We start from the raw sequence: 19,212 nt of genomic DNA on the forward strand, positions 1-19,212 counted from the left end.
GAGCTACAGTCTCAACCCCAAGAATGCTTATGTGCTTTGCCTCTAAATATCCACATCTAAAGAAGTCTATGTGAGGGCTTTCTACTGTCTGAATGAATGGTGCTTTTACACTGCTGTATTTTAAACAATAAGCACTTACTGTAACATTAAAAAAGCATTTTAATTCACAAACATCCCAAACTGTGCTGTCTATAAAACATGGATGAAAAAGTAAACACAACTAAATAAAATAAGGACACATATGTTTCCCCTGAATATAAACCATTTGTTTCCAAAAAGTAAGAAAAGGAATTAGGAGTGGGAGACCCAGGAGGAATTGGAGGGGGGTATTATAATAAAAATACATTATATGCATGTATGAAAATTCTCAATAACAAATATATCTTAAAAGAAATCAAAAGTAAAGTATGTCAGACTTTTTCGGAGCAGAACCGAAGTAAAGCTGTCGTATGAACCTCATGCCTCCTGCTACAAAACTAAAGGCTGTGTGGGAAATGTGTTCAAACTGTAGAACAATTTATCTTGACACCAACAGGCAGACAGGAAGGGAAGAATGCAGGTTAGGAGCCTTCAGTTTCCATTTCTATAGCCTAAAATAAGCTATAGAAATAAACTCAAAAGCATTTTGTTGTCAACATTACCAATAATGGGAAAACACTAGAAGAAAAAATACAGTGTGCTGCTCACTTATAATTGTTACAGTAAAATCATCTTTCATAGAACCAGAAACAAAATACATCTCCATCTCCATGGAAATAATATCCCCCAGTATGTGACACTAAGAAATACAGGTTTTTATGCAGATGTTCACAATGCAAGAGTACTCGTAGGATATGGGATTTGTTGGAGACTAAAGAGAACACAGGTTGATAATCAGATGAGTTTTGGACCTTGGTTCTGCCACTCACTTTCATCATAGATAATCTAAGTCTGATTTGAGCCCCAGGTTTTTAATTTTGTTTTGCTTTTGTTGCTTTTGCTGTTTATTCTGCCTTATATATTTTTAAAAATTTATTTATTTATTTATTATTTATTTATTTAATATGAGTGTTCTATCTGCATGTATGACTTTATGCCAAACGAGGGCATCAGATTCCACTACAGATGGCTGTAAGTTACCATGGGAATTGGACTCAGGACCTCTGGAAGAGCAGTCAGTGTCATAGCTACTGAGCAATCTCTCCAACCTCCCTGTTTTGTATTTTTAATCAGAAAAAAAATTAAGACTTACCTTATAAATCTGTTCAGGACATAGAGAGAGCATAAACCATCTAATTCCAGGCCTGGCACATCCCTGGTTATGGCTTGTGGACATCCCTATCTCTGAATGCCTCTATTGGTTTCAATGCACTAGCCTATCACTGGGAATTCTAACAGCAGTGGCTGGTGTTACTACCATTGTCAATCACCTCATAGCAGCCAAAGAAGATACTTAATTGAGGCAAAACAAAAGGTTCTTAAGTTTTTTTTGGGGGGAGGGTGTTTTTTGTTTTTCATTTTTGGGTGGTGTTTTTATTTTCATTTGTTTTTGAAGTTCAGGGGCTGTTCTGTTTTCTCAATGGTAAAGTGTTTTACCACTGTACCAATTATACCAATGTAAAACACTGTGTTACATACCCAGCAATGTGTGTGTGTGTGTGTGTGTGTGTGTGTGCGCGCGTGCGCGCGCGCACGCGCGCGCGCAAGTGCCTTTATCCACTGAGCCATCTTGCTGGCCCTAATTATTAATTTGTAATAAATAATATATGTAGTAAAATACTAAGAATAATAGATATAATAAAACTATGTAATAGTTTCTGACTACAGTTATGAAGCATGATTTACCATAATACCATCTTAAAACGAAAAGAACTTGGAGGGGAGAATAATGAAAGAGCTGTCTCGATGAGGGTGTATTTCGGGGTCAGGAAGAAACCTCATGTCAGGGAAATTCAAGGAATTCACAAGGATGGTCCCAGCTAAGACTCCTAGCAATAGTAGAGAGGGTACCTGAACTGGACATCTCTTATAATCAGATTGATGACTACCTTAATTGTCATTAGAGCGTCTTCATCCAGTAACTGATGGAAACAGATGCAGAGACCCATACCCAAGCACTAGGCCAAACTCCAGGTATCCTGTTGAAGAAAGGGAGGAACCCACAGAAACAACTAACCTGGGCTCATAGGAGCTCACAGACTCCGGACCAATAGCGAAAGAGCCTGCATGGGACTGACTAAGCCCTCTATATATGTGTGGCAGTTGTGGAGCTTGATCTATTTGTGGGACTCCTAACAGTAGGATCCTTAACTCTTAAGCTAAGTTTTGGAAACCTATTCATCATATTGGATTGCCTTGCCCAGTCTTAATAGAAAGGGAGGAGCTTAGTCTTACCTCAACTTGATATGCCATACTTTAACACCCATGAGAGGCCTGCCCCTCTCTGAACAGAAACAGAGGGGAGGTAACCAGGGCGGGGCGGGGGGCGGAACAAGAGGATAGGAGGGAGGGGAAACTGAAATCAGGATGTAAAATAAATGAAAAAATAATTAAAAACAACAAAAAGGAGCTTCAGCCATCATTTAACAAGAATCCTGAATCCTCTGTGGAGTTTAGATGAGATAATCAATTTTTCTAAAAGCTTCTAGCTTCATCTCTTACTCCAAGAGACAGCACTTTTTTGTATTTTTGAACTTCCAATTACAAGACAGGATTTCTTTCTCTATTAGAATGTCTAGGAGAAGACAATGTAAGAGATAATGTATAAACTTCACTATACTCACATACTTTTAGAAATAACCTTTATTGCCTTGGTTCGGGGGAAAAGAAAGGATAGTCTACATGACAATTCTACAATATAAAGCCAACTTCAAAAGATCCATCTCTAGCATATATTTGCATTCTCATAACAAAATACATGTTAGAAACTATCTTCTGAATACATAAAGGAGACATACCTGGAATGATATCATTGATGTGCAGAAGAATTGTACTTTCAACACTTGCAAAACTACACAGTTGTACTCCATCAAACCTTCCATCCCAGTTGCCAATAGGGTTATCCTTGAAATGCCAAAAAAGTAAACCTTTATGCCTTTGTCAATAAAATATAAATGTGAACACCAACATTTCTTACAAAAGTATTACCTAAAATATCTTTCAAGAGAAATGTTAACTATTTTGCCCCCAAAAAAGGCTGTATTAGAAATATCTGCTAAAGTAACAACATTTTACAATAAAAATAATAACAATCAACTTACAGCAAACACACAAAATAATGAATCAAAAGCGTTTTTCATACTTTAGTCTGGAGTAATAACACCAGCTGAGGTTTAAAGAGACATTGTCTGCAAAAGAAAATTTACTAGGAATGCATTATTTTACCCAGAAACCTACCCTTAAAGTTAATCACACATTTACATCCCCTGGGCACTTTGCTCACTGTATTACTGTGTGTCTTTCTATAAACAGAACAGCAGTTACTTCAGAATTCTCTTGTTATCTGTGGGTATACAAGATTTTCCTCAAAAAAATGGGGATTTTCTAAGTTATTCTCTACTGTGTCGCCAGGCACAGGAGTTATTTGTGAGGCACAAACAGATGGCCGAGAAACAACTGCTCTGAGAACCAGTGTGGAATGTTAGCGTGTCCCTGGAAACAGAGAGCCATGAGTAAAGCTGGGATTGACGAACTTTCTTTCTTATCAAGAAGTCTAATGAGACTGTTTGGAACTGATGCTTGCATAAATCAAATGGACAGACAGAACTTATGTGGAGCTGACAGGCAAGTCTCAAGACAGCCTGCCTGAGCTAAATAAGATGACCCCCTAGGTCACCATTAAGAAGGGAGAGCACCCAAACAGTTCCTGTAACATCTAAAGCCTGGGCCAAGAAACCTATAGCAAGGGGAGACTAAGTACAAAGAATAATGGCCTTCTTTCTCCAACATTCTCTCTACCCAGTCTACAACTCCTCTGAAACACTAAACTCACATTTAAAGAATTCTTGGTCTTAATTATTAACAATTCTGAGAGACCCACGGGTCTTTCTCTGGCTCTAATTTCACATAGCGAGAGTCTGGCAAATTCTTATTTTGTGCCTAACTAATGGGCCATCTTACACAATTTCTAAGTACAAGGTAACAGAAACACACTGGGACACTCATCCCAACCATTTCTGTAGAGCATTTATGAATAAATAAAAATGATTATTAAAAATATTCACTTTGTCAGTCTGCTGCTCATATCCTCTCCTAATACACACTGGTAAGAACAATTAGGAAGGAATCTCCTTTATCCATAATGAACTTTTGCCTGTACTTTCAGTCTATGATAAAAATATTCTCAACTTCTTTCTCCTCATTCCCTGAAGGCCACGTTAATTCACTACGAGCCCTGGAATGCTAATAAAATGAGTGACACAAACAAAAGGGTGACGCCGTGTGACCTCACTTCTGAGGTCCCACAGCAGGCAGGCACCTAGTCTGTAGTTAGCAGGCACGGGCAAACTGGGCAGAGTTTATTTAATAGAAACAGAGCACAGCACAGGATGATGAAAAAGTTCTGTAGACAGACAGTGGAGAGGCCATGATGAGAATATGCCAAATGATTTGAACTGTTAGTGTAACCATGGTTACGCTGGAACCTTTCTTGTACACAGTTTGCCGCAATAAGAAAACAGTTTTTAGACAGTGAAAATCCTGTGGAAATACTCTGTCAACTCAAAAAGCAGTATAGTTCTTTTCCTGGGTATTTTCTATTAATAGCTTTCTACAGTCATTATTATGAGAAAATTAATTAAACTTTAGCAAATATACAAAAAAGTATCAAAAGTATTTTTAAATTAAAGGAAAATACAGTATCATACAATGTATTTGGACTTGGTTAGTCAGAGAAATGTCAGTTTGTTTTATTGTTTTGGTTTGGTTTTTGTTTTTGTCTACTGGTCAGTTAAAATAAGGAGAATTTAAAGACAGAGTATTATCCCAGTTTATTAAAACACCAAAAAAATGTAGTAAACGTCTTGTTTCTGCTCACATTCCTACTGTAATGTTCCTGTACCAAAGATAAACTGGAATATCTTCTTTAAAATACTGTAAATTAGTCCATTTTAAGAATACAAAGTGTTCAATTTATACCTAAATTGATAACAAAATTAATATACATATTCACAATAATAAAACTAAAAAAATCCTTACCATGTCCACACCAACAAAATATCCTAGACTCTCTTTTCCTGGTAAAACATCACAGAATATTACTGTTCCAGATTCTACACTTTCTCCAACCTTTAGAGAGACTCTGGAGTTTATTTCCAAAGGTGGAGGTTCAGCCTGCATTGTATCCCTCGGGGCTGCAAAATCACTTTCCAATCCATTGTTATAGTCTTCTATGGGCTCCAGCTTGTCCATCGCCACAAACACACCACAGTCTTCATCACACTGAAAAAGCTGTTTCCCTTGATATACCCCATCAGTGAAACCTTGGCCACGACCTTCTTCCTAGTTTTCCAAATTTTTTTTTAAAAAGAGATATAAAAAGATTATCCATTAAAGGGATTTCAGGAAATTACTTTGGAAAAACTCTAAATTACATCCATAATATGAAATATGACCAGCAGCTGCTGTTAGGTTTAGGGTGTTTAAAGAATAAAGAAGCTGTTATCTGATGATGAAACTAACTCATAATTTCAGATCATAATTCTTTTGAGACAGAGTGAGGATTAAATTTACAACATAGTTCTTTTGTCATGAACAGACATTCAGCTTTAACCAAACAGCAGCATCAGCTCCATTTACTGAGAACAAACTGTAACCATCTACAGCCATCCACCGTACAACTACTATAAGTCATGTGCGCGCTAAGCACTTCACAGATGAGAACAGATTAGGAGAACTTGATGTAGGTTAGTTAAGTAGCCTGGCAACCCTGCTAGTACATACCATAACTGGCCGTCAAAGCCTAATTATTTCACTGCTTGAAAAGCCAAATCAAGAAGCAAATAAAGCACGACTTCTCTCCACTCGTGAGAGCGTCCAAATGTGAACCAACGGTCAGTTTCCAATATAGAATTCTTAGGTATGTTGCCAAGGCAAGTAAGTTCCGAGACTGTTGCATCACTGCACAAGGCAGCTTATACATTCCAGGGGTAGACACGAGCAAACTGAGATCGCTGCAACTCACTCCAAAACCCTTACCTCTAAACTGTATACCTAGTAGCACACACTAAGAACTGGGAATCCTGTAGGTGATATCACAAGATAGTTCACAATTTTTTAAGTGTTTATAATTACAATTGGTAGCGTTAACTTTTAAAAACTTAAAAACTTCTAAGATATGAAGCCCAGAATAATGACTTGTAAGTTTCTACTGTAAGAGATAATTTTTTAAAGTTTTCAAGAATTGTCTTTATATCCTCTCAATTTATCATTAAATAAATTTGGGGGCTGAACTATATAGCTCAGAGGGAGACGGCCCTGAGGTCCATCCTGAGAATTGTACTAAAAACAAACAAACAGAAAACACAAATCTTATAAAGGGGAAAATATGTGCTCGTGGTCTCTCGCTCACGCGCACACTCGCTTTCTCATGCGCGCGCTCTCTCTCTCTCTCTCTCCCTCTCTCTCTCTCTCTCCCTCTCTCTCTCTCTCAAATGTCCTATCAAACTTACCAGCAATTCTACTCCAAAGAAAATCCCCGAAACTGGCCTCTCCGCTAATAAAGGTCCTCTGAAGCGTACAACTCCTGGAAATTTCTCTTCCCCAGATCGCAGCTGTACTTTCACAGGGCTGCCCACGTCTACCTGGAGGCCTTTACTTAGTCGAATTCTGTTTCTAAATAGGCTGAGCCTCTCCTCACAGTTGGTAATTGCCAACAGTAACTCTGTAAATTTCTCAGTGATTTCTACAACATCCTTTTCATCAACAAATAGAACTGCGTGCGGTTGCTCTAAGATTTTTAATCCAATCTGATTTTTCTTGCCTTTTGCAGAAGGAACTCTTGAATGCCCCACAGAACGGTCTTGGATGTACTGTCCTATACTTCCTTTGGGTACTTTTAGGAGTTTCTGTGTCTGTTTGTCTGTTACACTGCATTCTTGAAGAAGCAGATAAAAAATTCGTTCTTCCCAGTAAGGTGAAGTAACTTTCTCTTGACTCCATAGGCCTGAACTCATTGTGACAGTAACTTCAGAACATCAACTCACAAAAAGGAGCCACTAGCAAATCTGTCATAAAATCCCCAAAAATGAAGTTACTGGAAGTCCCAAAGCAAGTTGTTAACAACCTGGTGTCCATGCTGTAAAAAGACAGCAATTCAAAGTGCCTGGCAAACAAGCAAAACAAACTTTAGACTCTATTCAACATAACCTTAAAATAAAACTAAAGATTTTTTAAAATCTCATTTGACTATATACATATCTCAATGAGCTAAAAGACCCATATGACTTCTGTCCACTGTAACTGCATTTTTAAAGAACTCCAGCTACAAAAGCATCCATAGAAACAATAACGACTTTTCCAAAATTATAAAATTAGAATCTAACAAAAACTTTAAGATTACCCTAATATACAGACTCTGAGACTTTTTTAAACTTTACAAAGTAGCATTTCTGTCTAACTTGAATGAATAAGATACAATATTTGAGAAAACACACATAATCTTATAAATTAAAAAGGCTATTTCTAAACATGTAACTTAGAAAGTAACACATTACAGTATCGAACATCTTTTATCAATTAAAAATATGACAATATTACATTCTGAAACTTTATCCACAATTCATTTATCTATATGCTTCATTTTGGTAATGGAACATTATCTCACTCAATTTTATTTTTATACATTTTATTTTTATTTACATATATATGTTGTATCTCTGTGATTGTATGGCACATGTGTGTACTCCAAGAGGCCAAAAGGGGGCGGTTAGATCCTATGCAACTGGAATTATAGACAGTTGTGAGCCACCCACTATGGGTGAAGAGAACTGAATTCAGGTCCTCTGGAAGAGCAGTACACACTTTTAACTGCTGACCAATCTCTTTAGCCCCCCCCCAATCTCATTTTCATATACCTTTTGTGCTTAGACAAGGAGATATTAACTATACTAATTATAACTACTATTTAATTTCTTACAATCACAAGCATTAAATATTATAATCTTGAGTACATATATATACATATATATTAGGACAGTGCAATAATGACATATGACTATATTACATTGCTCTAAGATTTTTAGTCCAATCTGATTTTGATGTTTATGTCTATAAATTATACTGAATTACAGATGCTTATATCTATAAATTGTGGGCTTTATACCACAATTTTAACTATGTTTAAAGGGAAGAACATACAAGTGATTATTTTCCAGCTTTAACTTGCATTTAAAACTGTTACAAAAATAATTTTACAATTTGTAGCCTCATTTTTAAAGACAACTTTAACTAATGACTTAAAACAACATAATTTCAAATGCTGTAAACGGCATGCCCATTGTCAACGCCAGGCTAAATGGAGAAAAGTTTGAAGCTATCCCACTAAAATCAGGAGCAAGGCAAAGTTGTCCACTCTTGTTACACACAAATACCACAGTTCACATGTAAAGGTACAAGGACAACACAGGAATTGGTTCTCTCTGTCCACCGTGTAGGTTCCAGGAATCGAATTCAGGTCATCAGGCTTGGCAGCAAGCACCTTTACCTGCTAAGCCATTTTTCCAGTCAAATATATACTATTTCATAAGCCAATTTAGAAATATAAGTTAAAAGAAAATTAGCTTGTAAGGGAGATATCCTACTTGACTAAATAATGCTACCCCTGGAAGTCATGGTTATTAAACAAAAATCCCAGTGCCAGATGTAGGAATACCTCCTTAAGAATTGTTAGGCAGGGAGCTTCCAAATGCCCCCGAGACAGTCCAGACTCTTGCCAGTCCTCTTGGTTGCCCACCAGAACTAGATGATGAGATTCTATTACTTAAGACACCACATTCCTTAGCTGTAAGATACAGAGAAACCAAGAAACGAAGCTAGAGCTGGGATGGACACATCCTCTGACTAGCTTTCACAGTGCTGAAAGGTGCTACGCAGGCTGGGTAGGCCGAGTAGGATGGCAGTGGTCTTGCCCAGCTGTGAATCCTATGGACTACAATACTAACCAAGCAGGCAAGACTGTGATGGACTCAGTCAACCATGCTCTATTGAATTGAGGCCTGCTCTGGTAGAGGGAATCCATGCCAGGTATTATAAACCAGTTCAGAAACCCATGGCATAGAGGCTAACTGCCAAAATGGGGAACCCTGATGGCTCCTTGGCCTTGAGAGGGAGGGAGGGGAGGTATGGGGGAAGGGGAGGGGAGGGAAGGGGGAGAAGGAGGGGAGGGTAGGGGGAGGAGGACGGGAGGGAGGGGGGAGGAGGAGGGAAGTAGATGGAAATTTTTAAAAAAAAAATAAAAAATAAAATAAAATAAAAAAAAATTTAAAAAAATAAAAAAAACAAAAATAAAAATTTAAAAACTTAATTTCATTCCTTAAAATTAAGGACTTATTTAATTATCTCCATGAAAAGAATGGTTTCCATGTATCTCTGTCATAAGAATATAGCTACTTGATTCCCAAACACAGTACTTGTTTGTTTCATCCTTCCTTGAGACAGAGATATCCTTCTCCAGCCCTGTGCTTAAAGGTAGCAATTAATAACATTATACTATGTAAGCATTTTGTTCTTGTAAAAATCAAATAAACTTAAAACTAAAGCATCAAACTGTATTATTTGACTCAATGATTAAGCAACCTGGCAATTCAACACACAGAATAACAGTTCTCTTAGAAAACACTTTTAGGTGATGAGGTGTCCCATCATAGTAACGATTTCACAAGTCTGTCCCTCTGTAAGCCCAAACGAGGGACACGAATCACCCAAGACAGGCTAAAGCCAGCACTCCTCCAATCCACCATCACGTAAAGCATCTGTGCAATATTGGTGAAGATGGATGAAGGCCACGGCAGCTTGAGCGGCTCCTCTTTCTGCTTCCTTTTGTAATGTGTCTTTAACTCCACTTGAGGGCACTGTCTACTTCAACAGAAACGGAATCAATCTATAGCTGCCACTTACATAACACACCTGTGGACACCTCAATCTTAGCCCCACATAAACAAAATCCCTCAAAAAAAGGCACCAAAGAAGCTACACAACCCTTTAATGTGGCTCTGTGCCTCTGAGGCACCAAGATAAAGTGTTTGGTCTTTTGTTGTTGTTGTTTTTGTTTTGTTTTGTTTTACTAAAATGCTATTAATATGTCAGCATTTTTCAAGAAAGGAAATTACTTTTTTTCTCAATCACTAAGAATCATTAGGAATATAAATTATTATTAGTGAGCCTCAAAATATATGTCTGTTTATTATTTCATTAAAAGGCTTTCCATCCTGTCCTCTGGCTCCCTTTCCTGTTTTCTACAAATCACAGTCTATACTATGCTGTCCCTCTCGCAATCAGCCGTTTTCTGTGTTTCCTGCAGTCTGTCTTTGACTCTTTTGTGGCCTCCTTGCTTTCCAATTTACTATTTCTAATCAGTTCTAAGAAATGAGGTGGTGAAGTATGGTTCTGTGTCTGAAAAAGCAAAGCAACAAAAACAAAAGGAACAGACAAATTCTAGAAGGGTCTTGAAAAATAAGGTGCATAAAGCCTTATTACAAAGATATTCTTGAGACTGTTCCCAGAGGTTGAGACAGTCAAAAAGCAGTGAGTTATTGTTTGAGGATCTCTTTAAAATGCAAAATTTTTGGCCAAAAACATTTCGCAGCTATTTTATTTTTAAAATAATTTTTTCTAAAACCAGGTTATCTTTAAATAGTAAGCTGGAAACTGCCTATTCTATTAATTCTCTAACTTAACAACTAATGCCGCAACTTGAAATAAAAAATATAAGTTAATGAAACATTATCAAATCAAAACAAATCATTTTATTTGTTTTACAATATTATATTTTAAATAAATTTGATTACAAAATTGCCTTTTGCAACTCATTAATGGAGGTAATCCACAGTTAAAAAAAAGGAAAAAGATAGCTTCTTGGTTAGTAAAAAGGTTCCTGGAAACAGAAGTTTTAAAACACCATTTTTAAAGTGAACTAGCAGAGAATGAAAAAACTCTGCCAACTTGTTGCACAAGTGAACCTGAGTTTATACTCAGTAATAGGGTAGGTCACAACAGACAACTAGAATAGTCAAAGCAAACATTACAAAATACTTTTTAAGGTATTATCCAAATATAAGAAACATGTGTGACCTTCCCTCTCTACAAGAAACATATTAAGAATAGGTTTGAAACACATTACAGCTAATTTCCTTTATTACAAATAATAAAGTTGAATCAAGAACTTTATGGTTCTTTCTAGATATACACTTGATGATAGACCAAATGATCATTTACCGTCTCAAGATATCAGCATTACAAAAGAAATGCACTAACATCTTTCTTCCCACTGTAGTAATAAATATAATGTTAACATTCTCATTCCACTGGGATCTTCACAGTAGTTAAATAAAGCCTTATAACCCCAAGCAATAAGAACAGCCTCAAGACTTCTCTCTTTGTAGAAAGAGAAACATCAAAATCACATTGTGAGTTCTTTCCAGATCAGGGGGAGTATTCAGATACAGTCAGGGTTAGACACTGAAATCCACAAACTTTAAGTATGATGCATGCTTTCCACCTACTCAGTTTCTGCTTTAAATACAGGTCATGACATCTGTAATAGAAGGAAGATAGGTCTCACCAAGGCCATGGTCAAGAGGATGGGGTTAGATGAAGGAAGAAATTTTCAATTGTACTCTCTTGTTACTTGGCAAATGGAATCACTGTGAAAGTGAGTATATCTCACGAACAACTCATCTAAACACTATCTCAGGTTAGACTGGGTAACAGTGATTGTGTATATTTTGAAAATTAATGAAGTATTGAAAGAAGTGTATCAAAGAGCTGGAACACAGCAGTGTAGCCTCAAACTGTTCAGCCTGAAACAAGGATGAGCAGAGGCTTTTTTTATTTTTGAGGACACTGGAGACAAGAGAACAGTAAAGAATCACAGAGATTTGAAATCATATCTGTTTATATGAGCTTGGTGATGGCCTGAATGTTGAGTAAAGGAGGGTTTCATTATATTAAGATAACCATTAAACTAAATGAGGGCTGAAAATAGAAATGTTGGTCAATTTCCAATGAATGAAATGAAAAGATGATTAAGATATAAGTCCTAACACAAATATTAAAGATCAGATTTACCAAGTGCTAAAACACACAGTACAAATGGCCATCAGTTACACAGAAATGGTGACTGCTAACTTTTCTAGACTATAAGACATCTTGATATCAGTTCAAGTGATCAGGTTGCACCATCCTAAGAGGATCACAAGAACAGGTGTGAATCAGGAACTTCTGTCATCTTCTGAGGCAGCCTCTCTATTCTAAAACACCACAGGAAGTTTTCTAAATCAGCATAGAAATTGAAATACTAAATACTGCCTAAACCATAAATGGTAAGAGGTAAGCAGGCTGGCATGGATCCTCAAGAAAAGATACACATCTTTTTCCAAATGCTTCAAGACAGCTAGGATGACTATTGGTTTAAGAAAAAAACAACCCTCACTAAAAGAACAAGTTGTTATATGCCTAAACAGTACAAAGAAATACAGAGATTTCACGACCAGAATATCTTACAACACAAGGATACAGGCCCTAAAACAAGTGGGTCTTACAAGGCTTTAAAAAAACAAAGTCTGGTTCCTACACACAGTCACATCAGGAGGATGACCGCCCCACTCCTTGTCTTCCCAGGGCCTAAGCTGGGAAACTTCATTAGCTTAGGAGGTAATAGTGAAAGTCAAAACACTATTTCCTTGTCCTTTTAAGTGACTCAAGTTTCTACTACGTTAAAATATAAAATCAAGAAAAAGGAAAATGACTTTTGCCTAAAATACCATTGACTCTTTGGATAAAAAAAAAATCACAATCAGTTTTAGACTATACTGCTACACATATAAATATAAACAAGGAGAAATGTTACACTTCAGAAACCAAGCTGTTCTGAGCTTCATTTGACACTGGCTTCCTAGCCTCACACTACCTATAACATAATTTAAAAAAAAAATAAAGAAATTTAAGATGATAGTATACAAGCCAGGAATAAAATACTAGTATAGTTGGAGGAGCAGGATAAATTACTGTCCTTGCTCTTCGTGTATTAAAGACTTCCTTAAATCACTTGACCACAGTTTAGCTATCTGCTGTTTGATGGTATTTTATATAACAAGTTCCTGGCCTTATTAGCTCATCTCAAAAGTTACCACTCCAAACAAGGATTTCTTTGAAAGAATACCTTAGAATTTTGCAGCAGAACATTAGAGAATGTTCTGGGTACTGTCAACATTCAAATTACAGGAACCTCACTAAGAATTTCCAGCAAGTCATTTTCTCTTAATACTGTTCTACTGCAAATCCACCCACTACCCAGTGGGGAGCAGCAGGCTAAATTCTTGGGGCCACTCAACCTACTTGAGGTGTGAGGGGGTGTGCAGGAGACTGACGCCTGAATGCACGCCCCCATGAGGCCTGCATTCTTCTCTGGAGCCAATGATTACAAAAATGAACAATCTTATTAAGATTCCCTAATTAGCCCCAACTAAAATTTAAAAAAAGGTATGAATGAATGCTCATCTAAGGAGACAACTTCCAAGGAAAATCAGAGCGAGGATGGTGGCGAGAATAGGGGGGTTGGGAGATTGCAAGGCTTGATGGCTAGAAGATGACAAACCCTTAAAACATGCAAATGCCAAGGAGTGGAACAGAAAAAGATGCCAAGGACATGAATAACCCAGCAGCTGACCCAGCTGAACGCAGCTCAAGACCGTGATCTTCATTCACGACTTCGCGACTCTCCAAGGCTGACCATGGGCAATAAAAGGAAAGAGAGGTACCCGTCTCAACAGGGCACACCTTCCAACTACACAACTGTGCAAAACCATTCTCCTCCCTCCCCTTTCTCCCCCCCGCCACCCCCCACCCCCGACGCCACCCCAGACCAGGGAAACTGAAAGAAAAAAAGCAGAACACGCCATTAGCGAGGCCGGACTGCGCTTCCGGGAGAGGAGTCTCCAAGAGCCCCCAAAACGGCACAGGCATGAAGTACCACAACCCGGGGCTCTCCGTGCCTCCTGCAACCCGCTGGGGACCAGCCAGGGTCCCGGCCTCAGTTTCCCCATCTGTCAACGACGGCGGGCCAAAGAGGGAGACTGAGTCCTGCGCTGCTCCTCCCCAAGCCCTCTGGTCCAGGAGTCCCGCGACTCGAAGTCCCCCGGGAAGCTGGAGGTGGGCAGCCGGGCTGATGTCAGAGGCTCGGCTGCCCGGGGCAGCTAACGGGCGGGCGCTGAGGCCCGACGGTCGCCTCTGCAGCTCAGGGAGCCCCGGGGCACAGCAGCAACGCCGAGGACCATGCCTTTGCCGCTCGGCCGCACTCACTCACCCTTCTCGGCCGCCGCTCAACGCCCCGGCCCCGGCTTCATAGCCGGCGTGTCCGGGGCCGGCCCGGAACCCCACACCCACCACCCCAGTATTTACCTCAGGCTCGCGGGCCCCCGCGCAGCCGAACCTGCTACCTGGGCCCGCCCCCACCTGCCCCGCCTCCGAACCGCCCGCGGGGAGGGAGGAACGGGGGCGGAGAGGGCTGACGCAGCGCCAGCCAATCGCATCCAGAGATTCTTGTCTGCGAGCGCTCTGATTGGGTCTTCCTGTAGCAGATCTTCCTCCAGTGGCTGCCGGCGCGGCGCCGGCCGAAGGGACTTTCCGCTCTGTCAAGCTCGGTGGAGCCAAAGGGAAAGCGAAGGGGCGGGGCAGAAGGGACAGAAGAGAAAGGATGGGGGCGAAGAGCGAAGGCTGATTGGACCAAAGGCTGCGGGTGCGGCGTCACCATTGGCTGAAACCAGACCTGGGCGGGGCACTGGGCTCCCAGCTCCACCTCCCTTGCGCGAGTCGGGGCTCTTGCCCTAGCTGTCAAAACTCGGGTGGGAAGCGGAGAGCTGAGAATAGTTTTTCAGAATTCCATGAAAGATCGAAGCTTAGAATCGCACCTAAGAGTCAACGTTTTCTTTCTCAGTTATTCGCCGTGTGACATGGGTAACTCCCGACCATGCTGAGCCTCCATTTCTTCATCTAGAGAACGAAGGTGTTAGTACCACCTGTCTTACCAGATTCTGGTGAAATGCCACGCCGCATCCCCTAACAGTAGGCGCTCGGGAAAAGTTGAGGCGCTTCCTGCCCTCAGATGGGGTCCGGAACGCCTGCTGTTTCTGAACCTCTGGGGCCACCTGTCCCAGGTTGGAGAGAGTCTCCTAAGGATAGAGAAGGGATTTCTACCCTCCACCTTACCCAGGCTCGTGCCCCTGGCCACCGGCCAGATTTGGGGTAGAGTTAAGGATCTTTCGATTAGAAGAGAGGCTTCTGACTCCCAAAAGTGCTCACAATATTTAAGGAAACTCTTTTTATATTCAGTCCCAGAGCCTGGCAGTACATGCCTTGCTTCGCTGGATAGTTTTCTTAATTAATTCCTTCTCCTTTGACATTTTAACTACTAATTATGGGAGAAGGTGATTAATACTGAGAAAGAAGGAGGTGTGTGTGTGTGTGTGTGTGTGTGTGTGTGTGTGTGTGTGATCGTTAATCGTGACACAAATTCCCCCAGTGGAAAGTGGCATGTTTCTGAAACCAATGAGAAGATAAAAGTGGGCAGACACATGGGTGATTACCAACAGTATAAACTCACCCCATCTCTCTCTGCTGAAATCAGTCACGGTGAAACTGACATCATTTGTAAACCTAAGCCTCAATCACTGGTACACATACATCCTGTTCCCACCTCCCTGAGCTCCAGCAAGAAGCAACATGATACGGATCAACAGTGACGTGCAGTGGCCTTACACAACACCATTCCCTGATAGATCTGATTCTCCCATGACACTGGCGGACCCGGAAATCCAATCTGGCTGTGTGGGAGAACATTTCAGCCTGCAAACTAGTTTTGCTTGACTCCATCCAATAAGACAGAGAAAGGAGTTAAGGAAGTGGACTTGGGGAATCTTTTAATGAGGCAAGCACTCTTATTTTCTCCGTCTTGCCAACTTCCTCCCCATTGATTTCTCTCCTCAGATCTTCTCTCCCTTGTGCTCCTCGCTGGGTTGTCACTCCTGGCCACAGTGGCCACACGTCTTACTTAGCCCTCCTCTTGTGACATGCTCACCGAATCGGGGTTAGGGCCTGCCCTCACCATCAGCTAAGCCAAGCCTTATACCCAGGCTCCTCTTAGTCACCGCCCCTGCTAGAACTGAGCTGACACGATGCTCAAGAGAAGCCTCAAACAGAAGAGCAGACAATGTCATCACCCTATATATATTATTTGCAATTCTTTTTTTGTTTGTTTGTTTGTTTTTTCGAGACAGGGTTTCCCTGTAGTTTCTAGAGCCTGTCCTGGAGCTAGCTCTTGTAGACCAGGCTGGCCTCGAACTCAGAGATCCGCCTGCCTCTGCCTCCCGAGTGCTGGGATTGATTAAAGGCGTGAGCCACCACCGCCCGGCCTTATTTGCAATTCTTTATCTTCCAGCCTCCCATTTTACAGAAGGGAGAGTAAGGTCCAGAGGTTAAAAAAAATGGATCCCCTCAGTCGCACAGACGCTGTCTCCCCACTTGTGTTTAAATGGTTTCTCTGACTGAGAGGTTATCATCCCTCCCCAAGCTTCCCTTCACGTGGGACCCAGCCTAGGTCCAAACTCTACCAACAGTCTTTTCAGAGCCTGCTCACCTCTTGCTTCTCTACCCTCAGCCTGCCCCACCCATCCTGCCCTTGGCTCCATGCAGATTAGGTTGAGCTGCTGAGGAGCTGGCAGGAGTCAAATCAGTGGACAGGAGGCATGAGTGCCTGCCTCCAGCGGGGAGCACAGAGCACAGGGTAGCCCCCTGCTGTCCCCGTTGACAGCTCAGTCAGGGTTAGGGGAAGAACAGTCTGAGAAGTGCTCTAAGAGGGGAGGGGTGAGCTCGGAGGCAGCCTGAAAAGGCTCCTGCAAAATAAGAGAGCAATGACGAATGTCACAAGAGCTGAGGGAGCAACTCAAAGGGAACAGAAAGTGCATGAGATACTGAAAGAACTGAGAAGGCTCTGACAGAGTGGCACACTTCGTCAGGGCCAGGCAGGGCCTCATTCCCAGAGCAGTGCTACTTCTTGGAGGGTTTTTAATCTGGTAGTGAATGCCATTCTAAGCCATGTTACCCAATTCTCTTAAGGTGTGTGCAGGATTCCTAATGCATGGCCAGTGTGCTGAATGCAACCCCCTCTAGACGTTGGTAAATAAATCCAGGTAGCTCTTTAGGAGCAATTTCAGACACGCTGTGGAGACTGAAGGAAACATTTCTTAGTAGTGCTGGTGTAGCCACGACATAGACCCTGCACTATGCCTCCCAGGGGTTACCCCATGCCTCATTAAAAACTCAGTAAACACCCACAGTGTTTATTTCATGCATCTGTATTTAACACACCCTACAGTGAATGGTGTCCCTGCCCCACTGCGATACTACCATACCCCACCACCACAGTGAATGGGTGACTTCTCGCCATACCCCCAGCCTCCATGGATCTAGCTGTGTTCCCACCAACCCAGTGAACCCAGAATGAGCTCTGAGCCAAGAAGCCACCGAGACCAGGTATTCTTGCAGATGAGGATAGGGCACCATTGCTTTCTCCACAGAAGCCCAGCATGGTGTCTTCATGGGGAGCTGAGTATCCTCTGTCACAGATATATCTATCTCTGAGGAGGGGCCTTGTGGCAGACCTGAGCACTCTATCTGGAAGCTGTTGCGCTGGCCACCGAAGAGCTCCTTTCAATGAGATAAAAGGGATTGCATTAAACATCTTTAAGCTAATCCAGCTGAGCCCCTGCTCCCCTCTTGGAGCTGTTATCAGTACTTAGTAGTGATGAGTGATTTCTGTGGGCGACTCTAAAGCACACAGAGGAAGAGGCTCGGTGCTCTCCTCTGACACATTTGTGCCACACTGAGACCCATTTGGGGTAGCGCATGCACTGAGCATGTGCCATGTCCAGTATAACCATCCTTCCTTGGGAAGGACGCTCTAGCGGTGCCCTGGGCAAGGAGATTCATTCTTCTCATCTGTGCCAGCTTCGGCTTCTGCTCCCATTAAATGCAGTTCATTAAGTGAACTCTTTGCTTAGTTTTTAAAAAAAAGATTGAGTGCCTAACATGTGCTGTGTACCTTCCCAGGCTGAGGGCACTGGAGGGAGCTTCGCCTCTGCTCTCAAGCAGCTGGCATTTCCGGGGAAGTACGTCAGCCTTTGCAAAAGCCTGCTGCTGCGACAAAATACCCGAGAAAGTTAGCTTGGAAGGAAGAAGGGTTTTCTTTTGGCTCGGGGGTTTCCCTGTTGCTTTGGCCAGTGGCTTTGAGCCTTCGGTATTGAACTATCATAGGGTGCAGTCGCTAACCTTGAGGTAGTCAAGAAGCCTAAAAGAGACACGAGGGAGAACCAGAGTCCCACTATCTCCCTCAATGACACAATCCCAAATGACAGAAGACCTCCTATTAGACTCCAACTGTCAAAGGCTCCACAGCGTCCAAATAGAACCACATATTGCTAATTAGCTCTTCAAAACACAGAACTTTGAGGGATATCAAGATCCGAACTCTGTCAAGAAGATGAGGCAAATGCACACAAGGAGTCAACACTGAGAAGACCCATAGGTACGAGAAGGAGTGGAAATGGACAGACCATTCAGGGAAGGACTCCGTCAAGGAGGCAATGTGTGTGTGTGTGTGTGTGTGTGTGTGTGTGTGTGTGTGTGTGTCTGGGGGGACCACATGCTTGTGTGTAGGCACAAGCGTGGCACAGGGAACGGTGGCCTTAAGAATGATCCTGAGTAAACTGGGAGCGTGGGGGTCACGGGAGAAGGTAGAAGGAGAGCAGGAGGATGGGAGGGGAGTGGAGAAAAATTTATAGCTTAATAAAAACAATAGAAAAGAGTAATATTAGAAAAAAAGAATGATCAGGCAGGTGAGTAGGTCTGAAAGGAGAAAAGCCCTCAGCAAGGCAGTAGAGAACATGGTATCAAAGGGAACTCCAGACGCAGGACCGTCAGCAGGAGACTCTGACTTTACTCTGTACTAGGTGGGAAGTCAGTAGC

The 19,212-nt window shown here is 41.5% G+C and overlaps 1 protein-coding gene across 7 annotated transcripts in view; it reads right to left on the reverse strand.

Moving 5' to 3' along the window:
• Positions 1 to 14,651, reverse strand: part of Cyld (CYLD lysine 63 deubiquitinase) — a 44,815-nt gene extending 30,164 nt beyond the window's left edge. For 3 of the 7 annotated variants that reach the window (XM_038312458.1, XM_038312457.1, XM_038312455.1), the window contains exons 1-4: positions 14,593 to 14,651; positions 6,648 to 7,300; positions 5,176 to 5,478; positions 2,937 to 3,042 (exon numbers count right to left, since the gene is read on the reverse strand). In XM_038312458.1, the coding sequence (XP_038168386.1) occupies positions 2,937 to 3,042; positions 5,176 to 5,478; positions 6,648 to 7,151 (913 nt within the window). In that variant the 5' untranslated portion in view covers positions 7,152 to 7,300; positions 14,593 to 14,651. Of the gene's footprint in view, positions 1 to 2,936; positions 3,043 to 5,175; positions 5,479 to 6,647; positions 9,196 to 14,497 lie in introns of those variants that run through there. The other 4 variants (XM_038312456.1, XM_038312461.1, XM_038312459.1 and 1 more) reach the window with 4 other exon arrangements.
• Positions 14,652 to 19,212: the final 4,561 nt, after the last annotated feature.

The sequence above is a fragment of the Arvicola amphibius genome, chromosome 15 (assembly GCF_903992535.2).
Source record: "Arvicola amphibius chromosome 15, mArvAmp1.2, whole genome shotgun sequence".
Lineage (NCBI taxonomy): Eukaryota > Metazoa > Chordata > Mammalia > Rodentia > Cricetidae > Arvicola > Arvicola amphibius.